Below are 25,826 nucleotides of genomic sequence, written 5' to 3'. Positions count from 1 at the left end.
TACAGAAGTCAAAAACACCTTCAGTCATGTTTCCTTTCCTTTTTGGTTTGTGTGATACTGCCCCCTGTTCTTCAAACGGGAGTATACACAGCCTAAGTTTATCCAGAGGGACTTGTTTTTTATAACTGAAAATAAAAATAAAATGATGTGCAACAGACCACTGAATAAAGCTACAATAGGCAAAATATGACACAGGATCCACATCTCTTCCAGTTGAAAAATCGTGTACATTTTTGTCTGATGAGTTTGAATTTGTCGAGAAGGAAATTGTCAGGGATGAGTCGAAATGGTTTATTTTGTAAAGGGGGGCAGCGGAGGGAGATGAGAAAACATGGTGCTCTATTAAATGATATATTCAAATGTACATGAGATTCAGAGGGAGGTTACAGTTTCACTCAAATTATCCACACATGAAGTCAAGCCTTCATTTCCAACACATTTCTCCAATTCTAAAATGGACAAAAGATTTTATACTTCAAATAAAAATATGCATGAACACAATAAACCCTGAAAAAAGAAAGTTACATGCAGAATGGAGACTGATGAGTTATTTCTTGATAAAAAACAAAAAAACAAACAAAAAAAAAATGTAAAAAAAAAACAAAACAAAACAAAAATTGATTGACAAACATTAATTTAGAGAAAATCGGAGGTGACTCTCTGCCCTTTTGTTCTCATTAACTCACATTAGAACTGCATTGTCTCAGTCTTTTATTCACTATAATATAGGTCAATAGGAAATATAAGAAACTGCTATTAATGACAACTTGAGTGGTCTCGGCTATAGCCATTAGAAACAGCACATATGTTTTGATGCCTCGATGAGAAAATGACAAATGGCAAAAATAAGTTACATTTGCCATAAACCTAAATGCACAGAGGGTGGGGCTGGGGCGGGGTACAGCGGACTGAGGACTAGTTGAATACAATGATGACTCCTCTGGACGGTGACTCCAGAGGCTCCGGGCAAATGAGTAAAAAGGTCCCAAAGTAGAAACTGCAGTCTTTAACATGTGCCATACTTTAAAATGTAGAGGAAACACCCTTACACTCATCAATATGATGAGCAGAAAAGTCCCAAACCAAAGCTTTGAAGTCTTTATTTTTGCTATTGGGGAGGAGGAGGAAAAGAGCGGGAAAAACAACCGAAAAAAATAACAGAAACATTTGGGAGGGAAGAGACGACTCCAGAGGTTACGCAGAGAAGATGGACTGCACAAAGTTGGGTGAGACACTCCGGCACAAAGGGGTTATTCCTGGAGCTAGTTTTCTAATATCCAAAAGTACTGGTCTGTGGGACCCATGTTGGTCAAAGGGGTGTCCATGGAGATGCCAACAGTAAAATGCCTCCTCAGCAGCAGTTACAGGCTGTCCCAGAGGTGCTATGTGCTCCCCGCTGCCTGGCCCTCTGCGCCCTCTGAAGTACCTGGCAACACAAACAAGTGTCAGAACATCCTTCTGATCCATCGAAAATCATTCAGTAAACACATGTATTCATAAAAACGTAACAGGAATCTGATATGTTTAGAAATCAATGAATATTTCAACATTCAAAAGATATACATTTTAAATTCATAATTGCTATGGCAACAGTGCACATTTTCTGAACCCCATAAATTGAGATACACATTTATTTCCTCTTAAATTGGGAAAAATCGAAACCTGCTAGTACAAAAAAAAATGTTTTCTGTATAGGAGAGTTAAAAAAATATAGTGAAATGTGTTTTTGTACTTACATTCAAAAACAAACTTAAATAATTTCCATTAGCATTAGAAACCTGTGCGATGACAGAGGCTAAACCCCACACAGTTGTTGTATATGAAACACTTAAGAGGTTAAAGTGGTACTGACTGGTTGCCGTGGTGGAGGCTGTTGCGTTGGCGGAGTCTTCCTCGTCACTGTCTTCCTCGTTGGACTGAGGGATGTCCGGCTCTGGGACAGTCACAGCTGGAACCTCAGGCTCCTGCTCTGCTTTGCTCTTCAGAGCCAGGATCCGGTGATGCAGCGCCGCCGCCAGTTGACCGATGTCTTTAGAGCTGCCCTGAAGGGAGAAGAGCAGAGGTACACAAGACTGAGTACTGTGTATAATCAACTAGAAATGACTCACTAGACACTACACTGCCACCTACTTGTCTCTATTGAGATGTTACCATTTTGCTTGTAATGTTTCACAGTAGGGCACTGAACTATTGTGTGTTTTTATTGCAGTGAATATATTGGGAAAAACACGCTTTCTTGCTGTGAGAAGGTCCACAACTTCAGAGAAAGTGAAGTATTTTGGTCAGGTGGCTTCACCTGCTAGTCTCCATGGAGATAGATGAATTCATTGTCATACTGTGGAACATTACAGGCTCAAAGAGCGGACTCTGCACCACCAAAGCTACATGCAGCACCTTTAAATAAAACAGTTTTATTCTCAAATGAATAATAGTAGATAGATTGGTTAAACCCTGTCGAACTATAACACATTTGCACTTTGATTGAATAGATAATTATTATCCATTGAACAACTGTGAGAATAGATGTCCAAATATGTTTGACAAACAAAACATTGTTAAATGGCTCCCTCTAGTGTTCAATGAGAGTACAGCTCAAGACCCACTGCAAATGCACTTAATGTCTAGTCTACAGTATGTGTTTAACAGAGTATGGTAGACACTGGTGAAGCAGCACTTACCGATATTAGGAAGACCTTGACTCCCTGGTCCTCTGTGTCCATGGCAGTGATTCGGACGCTCTTTTCACTGGCCTTGTCCACCTGCATCTGCGCCCACAGCTTTGTGTTCAGGATGAGCCGCAGACTGCCCTGTGTCCTCATCACTGCAGGGATATAGGAGAAGTATGAATAATAAGTGTATTTTCAACAATGTCTGCACATATTCATGAGTTTCAGCTTCCTGTTATACGAAACATTCTTTAGCTTATGAAAGGTATTTCTTTTAAATTGCTATTGCAAGAGTCCAAATGGATCATTCAGAGTTCAATGGATAATCAATATTAACACAACATCCCTGTGTAGTTACACTGAAACAGACTACAAGGCTAGATATTCTATGCTCGAATTAGCTTTTGAAAAGCCCTCAGAAATAATTTGGTGACAGAATACACCAAGCGTTTGACTGTTCACCCACTAATGAGGAACTTGAGACAGGTTAGAGATGTCCTAAGGATGATGTGTTGTTGCTATAGTGATGCTGCTTCTCCATGTGTCACATGTGGATTTTGTGAAAGTAAGAAAACTGCATGTGGAGCTGTGGAGTTAAACACATTTTTAATCAACACTGAGATTCAGTCGTTTCTAACAGTCACTGATCAGCTTGAGTCTTTGTAAATGAAAGGTCTGTAAAAGCATGTGGTTTGGAGGTCTGACTTTGGAGGAATCTATCATTTATGCACAGGAAATTCAAATTGAAAGCCCTTTTTCTTTGACAAAAGTAAGGTTAAAGGACACTTCATTGTTCCCTCAGAAATCTGAATCAAATTGAAAATCACTCAAATCTACAAGACAAGACTGAATAATGTTTTGCATTGCGGGAGTGCTCACCGAGACGTGACTGTAACGCGCCATCTTCCGTTGATGCCATGTCATTGAGCCGCAGTAACCCTCTCCCTCGCTCTATCCACGTCTGGGCCGTCTTCTCAAACACATATAACTTGCACTGCATCTGGGGAGGAGAGGTGGGACAAATTAATCCTTTATAGATGATCAACACAAATCTGAATGAAGAGCAGTGTTCATGTTGTAATCACAATGATTAAAAACTATTTTCTTCAAACAATAAAAACTAAATCTTTGAGATAAAGGGAAATTTTGATATTTATGATAAATAAACAGTGCGATTCAATTGACAATTTTGGCCTTTTTATTTACTCTATTTAATATTTGCTTTTTGGAACTAGATTCAAGAAATTTAACCCTCAAAAGGGGTGAACAACAAAACTGGTCCACAAAACTGGACATAGCCAGGCTTTAATCCATCAGATGAATCTACTTCTTTGCACATTTTAACAGGTTTAGTGTAATTTCCAGAAACTTAGGATAGGACTGAAGGGCTGTGTATAAGAGTGCGACTTCTGACAAATGCTGAGCCTTGAGTCTCAGTGAGTTGAAATCGCCATCTGCACACACCTATTTCAAAGTGATTCCATGTGATAGAGGGTTTATCACAGCCCACAGCCACTGCCCACACACTCAGAATACAGCCCTGAGCAATAATATGTGCAGATAAACTTGTTCAAAAGAGACAGATCTGATCTAAGTCTTAACTAGAGAGCTTAACCAGCTTCAGACCAGGCTAGCTCTGCTGCCCGTTACTATAGTGATCCAATCATGCTGAAGTGAGCTGCCTTTGTGATCTGGGGTTTGAGCTTGAATAACCCATCATAGCCATTTATCTGGCCTCGTAGAATTACTCCTCTGCTCTTGTGTGTCAATTCTGTCTCGTGAAATCTGGTGGCATGAGATCTTGTCCCATCTCTAAAAAGCAATATTTACCTGTAAAACATTGCTTTCTGATTCCTCTCCGGTCTTGACCTCCACTTTCTCTAAGATGCACTTCTTGGCTGTGGCTTTGGTGTACGCTGCTGCAGATTCCTCCAACGATTCCGATGCGTTGTTGGCTGCACACATCACACAAGGACCGATCAGATCTTAGCTTTTCAATCATCATATTAAACCACATTTAAGTGCAACAGAACATTATATTTTGACATTACAACCTTTTTATAGTTGAACAGAGCAATACTTGAAATCAATTTTAAACTAAATCAAGAGTAAAGCCCCCATAAATACACTGAAGACATGTTAAAGCCAGTATGAAGTGGCAGGATAACTTCTAACACTCTATTTGCATTCATGGCTGCACAACATCTGGTTTTCAGCTGTCCAATAGCAGCCAAGTTCTTGTTTGATTGCAAATTTGTATTTTAGGATTCTTATCTGAAACAAACCTCTCCACTTATCAGCTGAGCTCATTTGAATACCAAACTTCCATATCTCAAAACACACTCTGAACGCAACTGGAACTCCAAGTATTTTAAGGGGAGAAGTTCTTCATAATACAGTCATGGCTAAATTAGAACCAGCATCAAGCCATTGCTTCGAGTCGCAAATGAACAGAAGCTCAATTAAGTTTAACAATTTACCTGTATCAATGAGTTCATAATCATAGTCATTGTTCGTTATAATTTCAAGCAATTTTCAAAGCATCTGTTCTTATTGCAACGTGCTAATGGTTTGCAGACTTCCATCTTTCTAAACATATGAACCAAAATAATCAGCGTTCCCTTGGGGCTTCATCACAGCTGGACCGTCTTCACTAAAATGACACATTTTACACATTTCTACAGTCACCAAGGCACTGGAAAGACAAACTCATTGAGACTCAGAATAGTCTTAAAGAAATTTAACAGAATACAGAAAACAGAAGCGAGGAATACCATATATGACCATTTCCTGGCAAATACAGAGTGATCGGGCTTGATTATTTTTATACAGACTGAAATCAGTCTAGTCCCCTTGTCACATCTCGAGTCTGACCTAATGCGACTGTGCAATCAGATTTGTTTTTTAACAGTAACGTATATGAAACAAAGGCACTCATTGTTCATCTGTCATTTATAAATGACATGCAATTTCTCTCATCTCAGATTAACAGTTTTTTGCAGAGTTTTTTTTTTCACTGTCTTTTTTCTTGTAAGCTCTAGCAGCCTTTTTTTTTTTTTTTTTTTATACGGGTGGACCATGTGTGTTTCTGATTAGCTAATCCAGCTGTCAATGACGACTATCTAATAATAGGGAAATTCATTAGTGACCAGACTCACAATTTTGCAAAGTATTGAAGTGTGTATTCTGGATCCCAGACAAATTTATAATAGTGCTCTCAAATCTGGAATGGCTCTTGACTGACAAGAGAAGGGAAGCAGACTAGGAACAGGGAGGCTTCTTTCAGCCAATCCACACCTCAACTCATACAGAAAATTGTTATGATACCAAATCAAGTCAATATTTAATACAAATCAACAGTGAAAAACCAGAGTTAGCATAGTTTAAAACCATCAGTGCTTGTGTGTGGTTACCCTTCTCTGGTGTGTTTTCCTGTGACGACGGCTCTGAAGGGGAAACTTCCGGAGCCTCTTTTGTCTCTTCAGCTGCCAACTCTCCTTTTGGTGGACTCTAGAAACACACAGACAGGCATTGAGTTTACATGTCTAACATTACATTGACTTACATTAATTTCATGGAGACCAATCTAAACCTTAACCACATTTACTATTTGCCTAAACCCTAATCCTAACCTTACCCATGTTGTTGAATAATTAAGGATGTAAAATACAGCAATGAATTCAAGTAAAAAAGAAATAAAGTAACAATGTACATGTCCAATATTCAGATTTTTATATGTACACGAAAAAAGTACAGCAAATATTAACTATATCTTGACTATGTAGGTGGGGTAAAGAGATATAGTGCAAAAATTAAAATGGTAGCTTTAACATAACACAAGGTTTTCCATTACATGAGGGTGAGTTGTTGAATAACTGTAGTAAAGTTGCATAAACTATGGTATTCTTGTAGTTGGAGGAGCCCATTTTGTGCCCATGAGGAAGGCTGGTACCCATGAATTAAGTGCGTATACATGTGATAAATACCTACTCACTCACACAAAAAGACATAAAGTCAATATAAACCCATTCGTTCTGCTGATTTTCACTCACCAAAACTCGATCAGACATGTTCTGCCCAAAAACGAATTTCGCACCACCGTCTGTACTGTTTGCAGCGTTTTTTGAACTGGGAAGCAAAGGAAGAGACGTTACTCAAAGGGATCTGTGCGGAGACTTGCTAAAAATACTCGGAAAATGGAGGGCACTATTTCGGCCGTGTATTACCTTGGGGTAGAGATGTACTGTAAAAAATAATTAGTGCTCTCTGATTGAGAGTCCGATGAAGTGCTATCCTTTGACTTGTCATCTGTACTGTTTTCTTCAAGCTGCAGGGAGAAGTGAAAGAGGTGAGGTGAATTTTTGATGCTTTTATACAACACACAGAAAAGTTACATAATCAGAGACAAGTGAAAAAAAAACACTGACACAAATAAGTCAACATTAATTACTGATTCACTCAAAGCAAGATAGCAAAGGAATATATGAGCCCTTTTAACTAAAACACCAGCAGTAAAACACAATGACTACATAAAGAACAGCAGACAATAAAATAGGACAGTGTATAAAAGGTCCTATATTGCATAACTGACACTTTATACCATGTTAGAATGCAGCTACCTAAAAAAAACACAACAATAAAACAGTTTTGGTTTATATCCTTCACACATTGAGTCATTTGAGTAATCCTGGTTTATTAGGCTGTCGGCATCCTAAAAACTCAAAAAGATTCCATTTCACCTTGTGATTAAAAGATAGTTTTAAGATTAACCGCTATTTTTGCCTCCACTGAACCAAATTATTCTTCAGTACTACAGAATAAGAAAGTTGCTGCTTTTATGTTTGAATATTTATGCTTTACCTTTTGTACAATTAAGATTGTCAATAAAGTGTAATATATGCTGGTACATGACATCACAAGGAGGAACAGAGTGGTTTCTGTTTGAGAGAATAAATAGTATACAGGGGTCGTATGTGTTCATGAACGTGTGAATGAAACAAAACACAACTTCAGTTAATGCTCATGATGAGGAAACAACAGCATAACATAAATAAAAAATAGGCCCTTTAAATGTGTAAACAAGAATAGAGTCAGGATTATTTGGTTTATGAATACTTGTGAGAATATTAATGTGTGTGATATAAAAAACTTAAATAATAATAGAGCAGAATTTTAGAAGCAAAAATGAAGTCATTTTGAGCTTCAGTAAATAGAAAACAAACATGCACATGGCCTTTTTATCTGTTTATATCATTAACTGTACTGCACCAAGTATCAACTAAGATAATATTTGCCTTTCTGAGCACTTAGATTAGACTAAATCAGGTCTAAAATGAGATTAAACTGCAGAAATGATTGTTCTAAAAATAGTTAATCCAAAGGGCAAAAAATAAATCAACAAATGAAAAAGATTTATATGATGAACTCAAATTTGCTATTGTGACATAACAGGAATAATTTGGGAGCTACACCTTGACCATTCATGTAACCATGCAGAGGGTGTTGCAAAGATTGGTGGAAAAACAGTCAGAACATTCAGTCTTTTTCTGCTCGAACCTGGGCTTTATCATAATACATATCATGAAGTGTATTGTGAGACTTTTGGTAAAATCCATCACCACAGCGAAGTAAAAAATAGACAAATCCACGTACCTTAGCTCTGTCTTTGATATTTTGACCGAACACAAAAGATATTGCTACATCTGAACTCTTGTCGGCTCCGCCCCCCTCTTTGTTACTACTCGCTCCGTCTTCCTCGTTTTCATGTTTCTGGAAATGAAACCAGATTCGGTCATAAACAGCACACAACAGCTCACAGCAGCAGCTTGTATCTAATGTGCTTGTAAAAATAAAACTGTGATATTTGGCAGCTTCCTGTGTTTGAAAGCAATGATTTCAAACACAATCAACTTGCAATGAATGACGCTTCCTCATAAACAAATACTGAGCAAGCATGCTACAATTAAATAATGTTATTATGATACTAAAATGTCAGACTCTTTTTATTTGGACAATATAATGTCATTTTCAACATTAATTTAAAATTATTAGTTTTAGTATCGATTAACATATGATTTTCCAGATTTTTGACAACCCAGCAATTAAAAGAATTGAAACTAATACTTAGTTTGAAATATCATGGTACATATTTCAATAATGATTGTATTTTTTAAATTCTTGTAACCAAAACCAAAATTTAAACAACTTGAGAAAGTGTAAAAATGTCTCATTCCAATTAATAGTTGTAAACAGAAGAACCAAATGCTAATGTTAACATGTATTGATGCTGAAAAATGTAAAACTAACTAAATATTTTCCTTCCTGAATAGTTTTAGAATGGTCTATCAGAACTAGTCTACTGTCTAGTTGTTTGTCACTGGGGTATCAAAATTTGTATGGAGTATAAAACCTTTACTTTACTTTCATTAAGTTTGAAATTTCAGTTTTGTAACCACACCATTTCTAACCGTCACAAGTATTTGTGGGTTTCAGCTTTCCGTTACATGGTGTCACAATTTGGAGGAAGGTGAACCATTCAAAGGATGCATTTTATTTTGAATTGTTTATTACAACGGTCCTAACCTTCCATCATTCTGAAACCCACAGTAATACAACTTGGAACATTCAGACAATGATACTGTTAATGCCGTTTTGAATGAAATACAAGACTATTACATAGAGAAGCCCAGTGCTTTAACATGCATTGCACATCCATCTTGTGACTGAGAGTTCTCACCAGTGACTTGGTCTGACCGCCTAAGTGCTCTGTGTTGTTCAAGAAGAGAGATGTTGCCGATGCCTCCTCAGACTTTTTTACTCCATTTGTTCCACAACTAGAATCTAAAGAGAGCCAAGCAACATTCATTAGCTTCAGTAGGCACAGTGTTAAAAGTGAATAGATCAGAACGTTTTATTTTAAAAAGTGAATTCATATATGGGCTACATGTGGACAGACGAAAGTCGTACTTGAGTCTATGTGTGATTTGGAGGGTGGGGCCTGGAGAACTGCAGGACGGAGCACACTACGCTGCTGCTCCTTGGGTTTCTGACTCGGGACTCCTGCAACACAGCCACTCACAGCTCAGTCAAGTGCTCGTTCACGCAAACTGTTCACTAAGTAATGCCATGCAATGTGGCAATGCGGGGTGGTCATCATAGAGGCCATTATATTTGTGCTATATCTTACATATACTCGCTGCAAGTATAATTACAATATTAACTTATCGTTCAATATATACAAGCTAGAACAATATATTTTGGGGCCCAGTATTTATTGTGGGTACGTTTTCTTTGCAATAGTGGGGAACTTTTAGCCATTTTAATGTAATATAAGATTTGAGCTGTAGAGGGAAGAATAACTAAATGGATAAGTACAGGTTCATTCTGACATTTATTTGTTGCAGCTCAGGCTTTTTAATAATACTTTGTTGAAAATAAGTTTACTGCTATTATCTTGCTTTATGTCAATGGCAAAAAGTAGTTTCAATATTATTGTTTATAGCAGTACTGTATATCTCTGTAGCAATGGACTTAAAAATGTGTTATCATGACAGGCCTAGCTGCAACAAAATCTAATTTACATTTTTAGGATGTAATTTATTATTGTATAAATGTCAGTACCACAGCTGACAGTAAAGAATGGGAGAGTTCTGGTGTTTGAGCAGTTTACATCAGGACTAGATCCAATGGCCGCAGGTGGTGTATCCATGGGTTTCAGGCAAATGATTCCTTCCTGATTTGAAGGATTTTGTGTGGACCTTCCCCCATTCAAAAGATTTAATATTTTTCAAATGAGCATCATGACCGCACAGCTGATGTACCTGAACTGGGGGCTTGTCCGTGTATGAGGGTTGGTGGCTTCAGTCTGAACCCTGTTGGTTTTTCCTCTGGAGGCACAGAGCAAGAGAGTGAGAGAGAGGGAGGGAGAGAGGGGTAACGAGAATGAGAAATGGAACAAATCCAAAAAATAGAGATACAGATAGAAAAAGAGATATTGTAAAGCCTATAAGATCTAACTTTGCTCCCGTCTACCACTTGTCCAGAGTTTACCTGCTCCTGCACTTGCTACACCTCCTCCTGTCTAATCAGAGCCCAGTCTGCCCAATTTAAATCCCCATTGAAGATACACGGCTGCTTTGGTCTGTGCTGCTCTCCACCTCCTCCCCAGCACCCCCTCACCATCCCCTTCACTTTCCTCATCCTCTCATTGTCCCTGCACTCTCCTTGGCCTCATCTCTACCACCTCCAGTGTCCAGCCCACAAGGGGAAAAAAATCTAACTGTCACATAATCGAACACGCCCTTCATCAAATTGTCTTCTGCAGGGGTCTGAACACCAAAGCTAACTCATTCAATAAAACTATTAATACTTTCTCTTTGTGTCTGAGTCTCTCCAGGTTCAAATGTCTCAAGTCATTTCTAATGCTTCAACTGCCACTGCGGAAGATCTGTGACATATTTCTTACAAAGGCAATAAAACCCAGAGCAGTCTTCATATAGTGATAGTATTGTTTCAGGTCATCTATAGTCACTTCTGTGTAACATTCTCTGTTACATCTGTTTTGCATTTTTACACAAGAGGAAACTAGTAGTTAAAACAAAAACAAAGTTAAACCAGAAACACCTGTTTTCAGTATTTACAAATTCATTCTCCTAATCATGAGTATGGTTATGGTAAACTGTTAGACATTTTAGGCATAATTTTAGGGATTATGTTCACTAAGGAGTACAAACACAAACTAATTTAAGTCAGAATCAAAGTATATTATACTTAAATTCTTATCTTTGTGTTGAAATAGCATCATATTTCTATTACTTGTAATAAATATATGCTAAGGTAATTTAATTGCATTCAAAGCAGTATTAAAGATAAGACAGCAGTGAAAAGAGTGTCCACAGATGTGAGGGTCCCAGGCCGCTTACCTGGCTCAGAGTCAGAGTTGCCGGTTGGGGACTGGCTGAAACTCGAGGGCATGAATACATTGTTCTTGGAAACTGCAAAGTAGGAGAGGGACAGTGCGTTCAGCATACAAATGGAGGTTTAAAGCACAGCCACACAACAGCGGCCCTGCGTGTGTCCTCACCAGAGTGTGGAGGCGGGAACGAAGAGGTCCTGTCCCTTTTCACTGGAGGGCAATAGTTTCCTTCATCTTTGTCCGAGTCTGAAACACAAACAACACAGCGTCAAATAGGAATATGGACAAAAGAAAAGAAAACAGAACACACAAGAAAATGCTATTCAATTTGCATTTTCCAATTTGACTTTATTTCAGACTCTGAACTGAAGGGTCTCTCCATGTATGACAATAAAGAGATGAACTGTACCTTCTCCGTCTTCCGCACTGGAGCCATCTGCTGATCGCTGCAAAGGAAATGATGAAAGTCAAGAACTAATTGAACAAGAATACAGAAGTTGGTTTTCATTACATTCACAACAAAATGAATGCATCTACTCAGTTGTAAAGACAGAAAAATAATGTGAATAGTAGTGAAGCAACAACATTTGATATGCATCTCCATACATAGGTAAGAATATGATTTTAGGCTGTAGAAGAACAGAAACAAATATTTCCTCTATTAGTTATATGCTAATTGCCATTAAACATCACATTTTATTGAACTGTGCACTCTGCAATTCTCTGTTCCAATATAGAAAAGAAGAAGTCTTTAGGGAGATGCTTTCTTAATGCATCTGATTGTAACCCAAGTGCGTATTCATCAGCCATATGAGATGTAATGTGTTGTACAATTAGACTGACTGAACAATTAGATATTATACTGAGTTTGGGATGCACCAATCTGACACTGGATTAGGATATTGGCGCTGATCCTGAAAGATTTACTGGATCAGATACTGGCTTCCTAATATATAGTATATAGTATTGAAAATCTGAACTGAAAAGCTGGATCAATGCATTCTAGTATTGTTGCATCCTTACTGAAAACTATTAGGCCCTAAAATGCATGGCAGGACTTACCTTCTGTGCCGTTTTTTCTTTTTGAAACACAAACACAGGAGGTGCTATGGCAGGCTTGTCTGTCAAGAAAAAATATAGCCTCGTCACCTACACATAAGTCATGAGGGATTAACTACACAATGCTCAAGGAAACACAGCTGATGTACAGTAGGAAGCAGCACTACAGCCACAAATCAAATAGTCCTGTACTAATCCACACTTCACCAAGTTTCATGCAAAACATTACACTTGCATTGTTTTGCATTCTCGTCCTGACAGGGGAAACAAACAAACAAGACACTGTAGGCATGTCTTCGAGAAAAGGTAAAATCTATGTAGCCTGTTGAGCCCTAGTATTTCAGATAGGATAACAATTACTATAAACCTGGAACAATATGTCTTGAGGACATGTCTAGTTATTGTGTGCAGTTTTTTGCGCTGATGGTTATTTTTTATTACAAATGTTGAATAAGTAGGCTTATATGAATAATTATAGATACAAAGTAGAAGGGTTTAATTGCACCATTTCTTCACAGCTCATGTTTTAACGATATTTACAAAGGGTTTACTGGATATCAGAGTTTATGGTTATTACGTCAGCGGCACCAGTAGTTTCAATATTACTGTTAAACATATTTTTCTGTACCAATATATCACACTTTGAAATCTCTTATCACGGTTTACTTGCCATGTCCATGCCATTTATGCATCCTTTTCATTTGCCATTCAAACAAAGAAGCTGAAGAGCGCGGGCTGCTCTGAAGTGCCCTTGGTTCATAATAATAATAGCACATATCTCCTGCCCAGTATAGCTTGGCTCGGCTTTAAACGAGCGTCACAACAAACTGGCGCAGACGCTAATCGCAGGTAGCGCGCTCTGTCTGCTCGGGTCACCAACGTCAGACCGTCACCTCTGTGTGCGGTGTATAATCCTTAAGGAGCAGACAGAGGACACGTCTCTCTTTGCAATGTTACGGGATTTCTGTTCCATGTTTTCATGCAGCATGCACTGATTGTTTTATAAATGCTGTCTGTGCATTGAATCTGGGCGTTTTGTTCGTTTTTTTTTTTTTTTTGCAACAAGGGTGAATCAAATGGGTGGCTTTTGTGCTCATTTTGACATGACGAAGTTGTGCTCAATGCCAGACGCTAATAAAACATGCAAAATAAGTGTATGAGCATCACCAAACATCAATCCTTATAATAGGCAACGCGCTGGTGCATTGATGAACGTGTTAATACCAAAACCATTACGTGACCTATATTAAACCTGCACTTGTTTTACTGAATGCATCTCATCCTATCGTTTATTTTCCAGTTTTAACTAGTTAACGCGCATTACCAGGTACGTGCTTATCCATCCAGCACATAGCGGTTCCCGGCTTTATGTCAACCAGTGAGTATCTGCACCATCTGACCCGCTCCAGCAAATAGACGGCGCCACCGGCTGCTCTTATGGCTAAGCTAAAGGCTACAGTGTTTGGCTGCCTGTGCGCTCTACATCCCCTGCGGGGCATCATCACTGTCAGACATTTACTAACATGTCTGAATACAGTAACAAACGCATAAGCAGTCAAATGGAGAGGAGATGAGACAAAGAAACAACACGAGCACTTCGTAAAACCACAACAGTCGCTTAGCTGACGTCTTTTTGCTACGCGCCTAAATGTACGTAAAGTGGGACCCATCTGAAAACATTTTACATTGCATTCTGTACATTTCTACATGAGCCATTATTGCACTGTCCGACCAGCTCTATTGTATTAAGTTACATTGCAATGGATGTTACGCGTGCTTAATTGTACATTCATAAAGTTGTAATATTACCACATATAGCAAAAGACAGTGACTATAAATAGCCGGGTGCTAAGAGCTAATGTAGCATTAAAATGTAAGCCAATGTCCGAGGGCGTTCAGAGCATTCCAGATATTACACAGATCCGAGCTGCTAGCCACATTAGCCTGCCTGCTAACGCTGTGGCACTGTGGAAGCCCTGACGCCAAAATTAAGCTAAAGTTAACATCTAAGGCGTGGGAATGGCGTTGCTGATGTGTTATCTATCATGCGGTCACGGTAAAAGCACGGATTAACACGGCAGGACGCTGGTATTGTTTTTCTCACGCTGCCACTTACTCACCTTCGTTTGCCAAGTCCGCCATTTTACTTCGACGCTCACACACCCACAACCCACCGCGCAGTCAGATAATGCAGCCGGAGGAGCGCACTGTTTTCAGCCGCACAGGAGCACATTGCCTCCGTTTACAAACTCCACTCGACCCCGTGGCCTGTGCGTGTGATCGTGCACTCTGCAGCAACAAAACCCTTGACAATGACCACTAAAGATACCTAAAATGTAAAATAGTCCAAACTACGCTCCTTTGCGGCTATGTTGTCTAAACTGGTCACTGAAGTCTTTGGTTACAGAACTCCTGACAAAAGTTTTTCTTCAATTTGTTTTTGCAAGATGAAGACGCACCTTTTTTACTATGCTAAATAGATAATGTGACTTAATCTTAAGAGTTAACTAACTCAAACTCAATAACTGGCTTTGCGTAAATTGAAAAATCTTGTCAGAATTAATTATTTTCTAGTTATTTTCTAGTTTGACTACATCCCATTTTTACTGCATATACACTCAAGTACATACAACAGTATTTAACCAAATAGTAATTCAGCTGTCTTGATTTTTTTTTATTTTTTTATTTTTATTTTTTTTGTATAATAGGGCAACAGTAGGCCTATCAAATGTGTGGACAAAAGGAAACTTCTGGTGAAAATGAACCAGCAGGCACAAACTATTAACCACCACTAGATGGCGCTACAACACCTATATGACGCATATGAATAAGGCAAGTAAATGATTGACCACATAACTTGTACGCCTCCCTTAGTTAACAGGTTTATCTCAAGCTGATCAATTGCTGTTTCTTCAAAGACACATGATATGATAACATACGTGCATATAATGGAAAATACCTCCTGAATGTTTATTGCACAATTGTAGATATTTCTTTCCTTGTTACAATGAACCTTAAAATTCCCCTAAGGCACTTCTCAAACAAGCCACTGCTTGTGTTTTTACTGTTTGTTACAGAAAGATCTCATTTGTCAGGTGATATTTGCCAATGCCAGGACCATGTTAGTTTCTCTCCCTTGGAGTACCAGCATTGATAGTTTGCCAAGGTAAACTACTTATATAAGTAGCATATAATTTAATATTTAGCACCAAGCCAAAATGTCTATGATAGTAAACATTAATAAATTAAATGACTCTTCCTTCAATGTCGTAATCACTTTAGAAACTGATAACCTAATTTCTTTGTCGTGATGAGCTGTGAGCCTGCCCATTTCTACTTTTACTGCACTTCTGCAAATGTGTATGGTTTTGGCTGGCCAGGCCTTTGGATAATGGCAACTGAAAAGTATAAAACCAGGCAAAATATATTGTTTATTTATTATATTTATTTAAACCGGTTTATTTAGGCCCCCCCAGTTTCACCAATTAAATTTGAAAATATATTATTCTACAACAACTGTAGGGTATAACATGCACCCATATGATCGCAATGCTCTGATTACATTTCTCATGGTTTGAATGCGTAATGGCTTTTCTCATGTGTCTATATTTCAGGTTGGCAGTGAAGCGTGGACAATCTCCAAAAGACAGTCTACACAATGACATACAGACAGATCAGATAAGACAGTACTTTCAATCACCTGTTCATCTTTGTGCTTTGCGTTTTAACCCTATAGGTTTTGTGACTCTTATCCACTTCCAAAATTGCTTTATTGTTATTATTATATTAAAAGTGTAAAATAAAATGATAAGAAAACATACACAACACAAGGCCACGTGCTTTAGGGTGATTATTAAGGTACCAAAATAACATATAACGCATGACCTAAAAATCTTTCAGAAAGCATGACCTTGTTTTCCATCTCCAATGAGTCATGTGGGTGTTAGCTTTTACCATTTATAACCATATAAAAAAGTCTGTCGGTATTCTTTTAAATACAGTGAAAAGGGGATGTTACATGCTATGGCCAAGATAAAACAATCTTCCATGAACGAACACTTTACATTATCTGGCAACTATTCAAGTGTCAAGTGTCATTCAAGTGTAATTAAGTGTAACTTTTGTGTCCTCATCTTTAGCTCTCACCAAATCCCAAGCCTGCCAAAGTTAAGTTTCGCATTAGTGATAAATGAATGAGCTATTCTTTCTTGGTACGTCAAATGGCACAAACATATCACTTTGTCCAAAAGGAATGTACCATGCAACAAAGTGTATCATCCCACAGCTGCGGTCCAAGAAACTCTGGCATTAGACCATCATCTTTTGACAGCTCATTGGCACTAATCCTTCAAATTCAGCACCCACAACCAGTAATAGAGGGAACTGCTGCCAACTTCATACTTTTATAACAGCTTCTTTACGGCAAGTTGATTGTTTTGGTGTAATTAGAACCACACAGGTGAAACTGCAAATATAAATAAATAAAACTAGCCAAATTAGTAAAGTGGCTGCTGATAAGAATTGTTCATAGTAAGTGCTTTAGAGGTAAACAGGGTAATGGGATAAGGGTAAGCTGTAGTGAAGCGTTTCGGAGTGAGTCTGGGCATGTTAACAAAAAACAAACACAAAACTGTACTATCAGATGTTCAGCCATTAATATCTGTCACAAGAAAAGGCATTGGGTAAATACAATGTTTGACACTTAAGGAGAAATCTTTGATGCCAGTGATCAAATTTCATATGAAAAGTCCATTAAGTGGAGTTATATAAGATTGGATTTCTAAAGCATTGGAGATAAAACATAAGTGATTGTTGCAAAATCAGCTAAAATGTAAAAATGAGCAGTTCAGTACACAAGGCCTTATGCCAGTTTGAATGATAGTGGGCTGATTTTTGCCTAAAGATGTGTGGATATAATATTTATTACCTTTCAACTCTGTCCGTGCATATGTTAAATCTCAAAAGCAGCAGTCAAGCAAGTGTTAGCAGAAATCCTCTCCATCTATTCAGAAAGCGATTAAGATGCAGTTTACCTCTGTGCAAGGCCATACTGTGGTGTTGTAACATTCCCCAGCTCTGGCAAATTTCTGAACCATCATTCTTCGCCCCCATTTCACACTTACTGTCCCATGCAATAAAACCCAAGGGTCAAATAATAGTACAAAAATAGATGAGAAGGGAAACTTGCACATTGGATTTTTCCATACATGAAAAAGTCCCTGTCTTGGAAAAACTAAAGCAGGTACTTTTTTCCAGCACAATGTTGCCAGCGGTGCAGTGTCAAAGCTCTTATTTCTGTCAGTGATCAATGAACACTGATAAGAGTTTGATATGGGCAATAAAAAAAAAATTTAATGTTTCCCATCCATCGGGTATTTCCAATTATGTAATCTAAATGTATATTATCATATAATAGCGAGTAAGAGTTAATAAACAATATGCATTTGAACTTCTGCTGCCAAACACTGTCTTTCAACAGAAGTGATGATTAAACATTTCTCAGTCAACTGCCACTTTTAAACCGTCTCGACTCTAGAGTGCACCCCGAGGGCTACGGGCAAAATTACCCCAAATAGTTCAACTCCTGTGTTACAAAGCTGCTAACATGAGTCAGTGTTCCAATTAACTTCATGAACAGCTTTCTTGTGAGATTTTATATTTTATAGCATATTACTCATATTACGCTATTTGCTGATCTATGTTATAATGTTTCCTCATCACAAACATGCCTCGAGTTTTGTTTTTTCATTCACACATTTAACACACAAAACCTACAAATTAAGGCCAAGTTCCTCTCTCAAACAGAAGAAACTCTATTACACCTTGTGATGTCATGTGGTAATAAAGGAAGTGCCTCACTGTGTTTTTAAACTCCATACACTTTCACTAGAAATATTTGGATAATTTCAGCCCAAGAATTTCCAATCTTTACTGAACTAAAAGTAAAAGGTAGCTGTTAACTTGAAAACTACATAACATCACAAAAAAGTATATTTTGTGTAATAAAGGGATTATGAAGTTTATCTCTCTTAAAAATTAGATACAGAAGACATACTCATTCTGGTAGGCAATACTTTTATTACTACATATATACCAACATTTCTCCCATTTCGCTTTTATGGTTAAAGGTGCACTATGTAACTTTTTAATTGGGGGTTCGTCGCCTGCTTGTTTCTATGGATACATTACTGCTCTCCCTGGAATGTTCCACAGTATGACATTAAACAGCTCTGCCTTACATTTATTCAATTACACTTTTATAGCTTACAAATATTTAGAAAACTGACTGTGACTGGGGCTGCCTCTCCACAGATCTGACCAGTAAGCAATAACATCTCCATGGAGAAAAGCATTTGGCAGACCCTTCACCAGAAAAGTTACACAGTGCAGCTTTACTGTATACTGTAGTACAAAGCAACAAAAATAATTGAAAGCTTATTGCCAAAACTGAATTTAAAAATAATAAAAGCTTTTGGGAATTGGCCATTTGAGTGTGCTATACATTTTTTTCAACACAGTGCACCTTTAACACACATTTGCCACATTTGCAATCTCTTTAAGCAAATATAAAAGTACGTATTTACTGAGGTAAGTGTGTATTTTGATTTGTGAAGTTTGGGTGTCAAATGTTGCTGACTTTTCCTGATTGCGCTTGGTGGTGAAATCGAAAGGAAAGCTGAGGCAAGGTACAAAGGTTGTGAGGTGCAGAAACCTGATCCAACTCCGAGTAGCTTAAAAGAGAGAAGCTCTGCGCAGGTGAGGACAGAGGGAGAAGACACTCACCTGTACAATACTAAAGACACCCAGGTAAGGAACATGCAAGGAATTAACCAGGCTTCAACTGCTAAGTGAGGTTACCTGTCTGCTCATGTTAATCTATTCTTCTAACCCTTCCAGTCCTACTCGTTTAATGTAGGTTTAATTTGGATATATATTATTTTAGTATTATGCACAGCTCAAATTAAAAGATTACATGAAAAGTGATGGTGTTGAGTTTATGATATGATTGTATTAGTTTAGGATTATATTTACAAACGGGGAATTGTGCAATAGACTAACTTAAAATTCTGCATTTCTTGTGGTGAGAATTAACCGTTTTCATGTCCAGACTCACTCTGCAATGCATTACTAATCGTTATTTCTAATTAATTCGTATTTTCTAATAATTAATGAAGAAGTATTTTTCACATTTTCAGCAAATCATCTTCAGCAAAAGCTTTTTAAGTCACTTGTCAGAGTTTTATTCTAAAGCTATATCTATTTTTTAATTGTCAATCGCTATGACAATACTCATTATCCTGAAACCCATGAACGTGCTCTAGTTTTGTGGACTAGATTGTCAGACTGGTTAAGTAGGCTGTACCAGGAAACTAGTAGTATATTTTGTTTGTACTGGGTCCAAGGTTTTCTACCGAGGCGTGGAGAAAACTGCTTTGTGATAAGAAAGATTGCAGGTAAACACTAATTTTAGCTCATATTTTGCAGTTATCAGACTTCAACATGAGGTGGATCACTGTGCTTTCTCTACTGGTCGTGTGCTTCGTGTGCCTCAGTGTCGCACAAGGTAAGATCGCAATAAACTTCTATAGTTTTACAATAGATATTAACATGACAAGATAACATTTTATTGGTGTAGTAGAGCAAAAGGATAGGATAATGTGACAACTCTACCAAGTGGACTGCATAATAAAATGTCAATAATTTAACTTGAGATGATATATTTTGTGCTATATTTTATGTTTTGTCCACAGTATCTTTTGATGACTGCTGTCTGAAATATGCAAAAAGGCACAGCAGATTAATTCAGAAGCATGCAGTGAAGTACAGAAGACAGGAGATGGATGGTGACTGCAACATTAGAGCCGTAATGTAAGAATATGGCATGAAATAATGTAAATTACTACTTATGTAAATGGTCATTACAGTAAAAACTAATAAAATACACAAAAACTAAACTAGGCTATCTACTACCACTGTTAATACAACTACTACTCCATTAACCACTACTACAATTCCTACCGCCTATTTAATTTCTACTGTAGGTATCTACCAGCATAATGATCTCTGCTACTCTGCTGGTCCATTGTAGTACTACTGTTACTAATGTGATACTACGATTATTAATATTACTAAAACATACAACAATCTACTTAAATTCTACCACTATTCCTTTTAGGAAGTTTCCATCTGGCACTTATTATAACATAATATTTTAAAGTTTATTATTATGTACTGTCCTTATGAAAACTAAATATATTAATAAATAAATATAAAACTACAATACATTTTTGAAACTTTGTGACTTTTCTATTTTTAGCTTCACCCTGAAAAAGAGGCCGGGTCTACTGCACTAACCCTGATGAGAAATGGGTGGTGAGGCTCATGGAGACTATTGACAAGAGATCCCAAAATACGGTATTTACAAAGACAATCTAGGTTGCTGACTAATTTGAATTTTAATGCCTAAAAGTTGTATATTATCTCTTTACAGAAGAGGAAACGGCCATACAAAGGTTGAAGGCAATATACTAATGACCACGTCTTATCACGCTATTCCAGTCATAGTTTATGGAAAGCCATTAAGGAAAATGGGCAGCTTAACTTTTGCTTTCGCTGTGCAGGATATAACAGCAGCATTTTAGAGTATGACAAACTGCTGAAAAAGGGACCATTTTAAAGCAGTGTCTCTATATGTTAACTCTAGTTTTCTTGCCTTGTTTCAATGTATATTATAAGCTGTTTGAATAATGTTTGGTGGGACAAATGCAATGTGATATCTTACAATAGAGTTCTCCTAATTCTTTGTCAATACTGTACATTTCTGATTGCAATTTCTGAATGTGTGTCAAGTAGAGAAACATTATATATGTGAAATTGTGTGGTATTTTTATATTTGTGAACTCATTTTGTAACAGTAGCCAACAATATAACTAACAATAAACTTATATAACTTTCATTTTGACTGAAATTTATTGTGACATTTACAATGCCCTTTTCCAAAAAACAGTTTATAGTGATCAGACTATTGTTTACATATTAACTCAAATACTGTATGAGATCTCGATATCCCATTGTTGTAGAATAGAAGTTGTAGAGATTTGACTAAAGGCTAATGGAGTTCAACAGTGATGGCTAGTAAGTTTTCTATAAATTTTTGCCATAGACTTTCCACAAGAAAATGCTATTAAAAGGTTAAAGGCTGACTTGAGGGTAATGAGCTAACTAAACACCACAAGACCTTTCAAGACATTTCACTGGATTATAAGTTTTAAATGCATTTTGGACTAAAACAACTGCAACATTAGTAACCATAAGCTGGTCAGCCTGCATTTTTTTTAATAATCTGGGGAAAATGATTTCCGGAACCACATCAGGCTCATAATAATACACGTTTAATGTTAATACTCACTCACATCTGTGGCTGAGATCCTAATCGGACAGCACCCCTGCACAGCAGCACCACCAGACCCTGTCCTGCTCCACAGACACTCTGGAAGTCGTTTGTTCCACACTCCATTATTATTATTATGTATTATTGTGGCTGCCAAAAAATAAATTTCCTCCAGTATAAATAAAGTATTTATTTATCAATATATCTATTTATTTGGAATTGACAATGAGAATCTTCTAAGTTCTCTAATAGAAGTGATACTTCTGCAGTCACAGCTGGTTTGGGGAGGACAGGTGTATTGCGCAAGGACTTAGGCAAGGACACAAGGGCAGGATCATCAGCATCAGACCACCAAACTCATAGTGTGTGGGTGAACACTCTACCACTAAGCCACTGCCATCCTTTGAACTAATAGTAACAATAGAGTTTATTTATATTGGACTTGAAACGTGAAAAAACAAACCCTAAATGCTAAAAAGTAAACATAGTCACATATTATTGACAGCAGCAGTTACTGGAACAGCTTGACATCATTAACAACCCAATCTAGAACTTTCAAGGCTAAGTTTAAGCAAATAGACTGAGAGTGTTAAAATGATTTATGATTTCTCCTACACACTGTTCCAAATCAACATCTACAAACACAATATCTTGCACTAATATCCACTTTAAAAATGCATTATGCCACTTTTACAGTGCAGTGTCCAGCCTCTATACTATATATCCATATGGAGACAAACAGGTGACACCAAGTTACGGGTTAGATTTGTGGAAAGGAAGCCTTTCTCATAGTGCTGCATGTTTTTCAACTTTTTGCCACCTTGATGTGATGAAATACAAGATAGATACATGTAAAACCATATTGTGAAACATTCCAGGTAAATTAAAGGTGAGCTGCGTAAAATTTCGAGTGAAAGGTCCACCAGGTTACATTACATTTCAGATCTGTGGAGGAATTATTGTATTTTGAGCAATAGAAACACCTAGAAGAAATAAATGGAAATGTCTAAAGTCACACCATGGAACATTCCAGGGAAATCAATAACATCTCCATGGAGACAAGCAGGTAGGACCCTCCATTAGAAAAATTGCGCAGTGCACCTTTAAGAACATCTCAATGAAAACAAGCCTGTGGTAGACCCTTGAACAGAAAGTACTTTTTCACGTTATAAATCACCATAGAGGCAAAGTTCTCAGACTGGTTTGGCACACGTTACCCGATAACATTATTTGAAGACTCTTATTGATCTCTGACATTTATGTGCAGCCTTGATTCATAAAAAGCTCCGCTGGGACTTGCAGCTGATAAGATCTGAGTATGACTAATGTAACGTGTTTGAACTGTGTTTCCTCAGAGATGGATGGCTTCCACACTCAAAACTGTAGTACTATGTACTGTGTAGTAATGTTCATGGCACAGACATAGTAGACACACCCACGGGGGGGGGGGGGGGGGGGGGGTAAAGGTTTGGACTTGTTTGAGGGGCCGACATGTGATCAAAAGAAGTAGTAAGAATGTAGTAGTAGTTTCAAAGGTGCGTAGAGTAGCCAAAAATTATACTCTAGAAAGAGTAACGTTACTTCAAAATAATATTACTCAATTAGAATTACAAGGTCCAAGGAATTAGTCAAGCAAGATTTTAAAAAGTATTTTTAAAGGTAAAACTACTACTCAAGTAAGAGTAACTTAACTGCCAAGACAAAACACATGATTTATAATTTGATTAATGATTATTGATTAATGAAATTTGAAAGACAAAACTTTAAATACATAAAGCTCACTTAGTTACAGCGGGAAGAGTAACCAAAACTTTTACTCAAGTAAGACTTCTGTTACTTCAATAACTAAAGTAGGAGGAAATGTAGGCTTCTAAAAGAGTACTCTAAAAAGTAAAATTTCTTTATTTTACTTACTCAAGTAAATGTAATTGAGTACTTCTACCTCTGTAGTTTTTTGCTATACTGTGGAAAAGACATCATGCATGTAACATCTGTAAGGTCATGCATGTAACATCTGCATGTAAAAAAGCAGGGAAATGTTCTACCAGGAATGTTACATAGTGCAGCTTTTATATTTTTATATACACATTTTGGTAGTATGATTTGCTTATTTGTCTAGATGGTGGGCCTGTGTTTATTTTTTCTTCCATTCTGGCATGGTGGAAGGAGAGGCAGTGACTTCTTCCTGCAAAAATTTATAATAAAGTGACTATTATAAAAAAATAAAATAAATAAATAATAATAATAATAATAACAATAATAATAAAGAAAATACTTTATTTTCATCTTTCAACCATTTTGTATTTTGAAGTAATATTTGATTTATGTAAGCAGTCATTTTCAAAACTTTCTTTCACATCTAAACTGTCAAGGGACACATCACTTTCATTCTGATTCACTCATAGCCCAAAGTCGTTGGCATAACATCAGACAGCTCTGTGGTAATTATGAGAAAACATAGCGTTGATGGGTACTTTAAATACCAACAGTTATCTTCAGATAAGAGAAATGTCCCTCATAATGCCACCTCTAGAGATCTCAAGTTTTCTCGCAGTTGTTATATAAACAGAACATGACTGACAGTAAAAGAACTATTGCATGCTGGGGCACAAATAAATCAGTGTTTGGCATCGTGCGCTGAAACTGTTTTAAGATTTTATCACAAAGAAAAATATGAAACAAAGTGTGAAAGGAGAAGGGGTTGCAAAAAATTAAAATATGCATAACAATGAGCGTCATTAGAAGTCAAATTATCTTGTAGCTCACAAAAGCATAAACTTGACACAACTGTCAGAAATGTGGTGATTTTTACTGCAAAATATCTGTTTATCTTGTCATTTCAATATTTTGTCTTGGATCTTATCAGCAGTAGTTTTTCAAGGATTCTAAATAATTACAGGCAAGGACCATATCAACTCCAGGACTTAGCAAAACAATAAAAAAAATATCTGCAATTATTTTTTTTTTCCCCCCTTTATTTATTAAATACAAAATTACATGTTACAAAGATCTTTAAGTACATGTTTTCAATTAGGGCTTGGCAAAAGACTAAAATGAAGTTATGTATACCTGCATTAATCAATGAATTTATTTATTTATTTTCAATTCAAGTTTGTCTTATTAAAACAACTCCATTGTTCTATTGTTTCTCCATTTAAAATGCCACGAGACCACAGTCACATAAAATGGTATGCAGTATTTCAGTATATAAAAACTGAAAATGGGTTTTAGTGAGCTCTAAGTTAAGTTATAATGTTGTTATCTCATCACAAACATAGCCGGAGTTGTCTTTGTTTCATTCACACATGTTTGAGTAATCCTTTATCATTAGTCTGTCTATATTTCCAAAGCTACCTTTTACCTTTAGTTCAGTTCAGTTCATTTCTCTCCAGCGACTAGTCAGGATTTGTAATACACAGACAGTGAACCAACCCGAGTTGCGATAGCAGACTGCATACTCTATCCTCATTTGGACTTCCTTTGTCAAATACAAACTTTGCATTTTTATTGCACCTTTAATTCGCAAGTTCATCTCGCAGAAACAACAATGATCGTTGACAGACATGTTCACTCTCTGCTTTGTTTGCTGTTGTGCCGGAAATTACTTGGACACCACTGAGCGTTTGGGCGCATTACATACGTCACGACCAAACAGCAGCAATTGGTTAAAAAAAAGTACCCGCCTACTGTCGAACGAACGAATCTTAATGCTGCGAAGTCAGACGGATTTCCACAAAGTGAAACCGGCTGATGAATCAGGCTACTATTCTGGGGCTGAAATCATCCAAATGATTCT

General features: G+C 37.2%; 2 protein-coding genes across 3 annotated transcripts; one reads left to right on the top strand and one right to left on the bottom strand.

Annotated features, from left to right (window-relative positions):
* Positions 1-277: 277 nt before the first annotated feature.
* Positions 278-14,876, bottom strand: ranbp3b (RAN binding protein 3b). Of its 2 annotated transcripts, XM_020929152.2 has the most exons (17): positions 14,760-14,876; positions 12,643-12,701; positions 11,990-12,026; positions 11,749-11,826; positions 11,588-11,659; positions 10,487-10,552; positions 9,633-9,725; positions 9,403-9,506; positions 8,319-8,435; positions 6,893-6,993; positions 6,719-6,794; positions 6,080-6,176; positions 4,497-4,621; positions 3,546-3,666; positions 2,679-2,821; positions 1,853-2,042; positions 278-1,426 (listed from the first exon to the last, which is right to left on the bottom strand). In XM_020929152.2, exons 1-17 carry the CDS (start codon positions 14,779-14,781, stop codon positions 1,383-1,385), a joined length of 1,545 nt encoding a protein of 514 aa, XP_020784811.1. In that variant the 5' UTR covers positions 14,782-14,876; the 3' UTR covers positions 278-1,382. The 2 variants fall into 2 exon arrangements, with proteins under 2 accessions (XP_020784811.1, XP_055007823.1); XM_055151848.1 differs by lacking the exon at positions 9,633-9,725.
* A 4,446-nt stretch (positions 14,877-19,322) lies between these two features.
* LOC110164173 (C-C motif chemokine 25-like) lies at positions 19,323-21,157 on the top strand. Its single transcript, XM_020929210.2, is given in 6 exon segments — positions 19,323-19,446; positions 20,125-20,203; positions 20,391-20,508; positions 20,957-20,972; positions 20,974-21,054; positions 21,131-21,157. Coding segments are annotated over 5 exon segments (306 nt in total). The 5' UTR covers positions 19,323-19,446; positions 20,125-20,139.
* The last annotated feature ends 4,669 nt before the right edge of the window (positions 21,158-25,826 follow it).

Source organism: Boleophthalmus pectinirostris, unplaced genomic scaffold (assembly GCF_026225935.1).
Source record: "Boleophthalmus pectinirostris isolate CB_2022bp ecotype Guang Dong unplaced genomic scaffold, ASM2622593v1 HiC_scaffold_16, whole genome shotgun sequence".
Lineage (NCBI taxonomy): Eukaryota > Metazoa > Chordata > Actinopteri > Gobiiformes > Gobiidae > Boleophthalmus > Boleophthalmus pectinirostris.
Note: the sequence above shows the minus strand (reverse complement) of the source record. Positions and strands in the feature narration are given on the sequence as shown.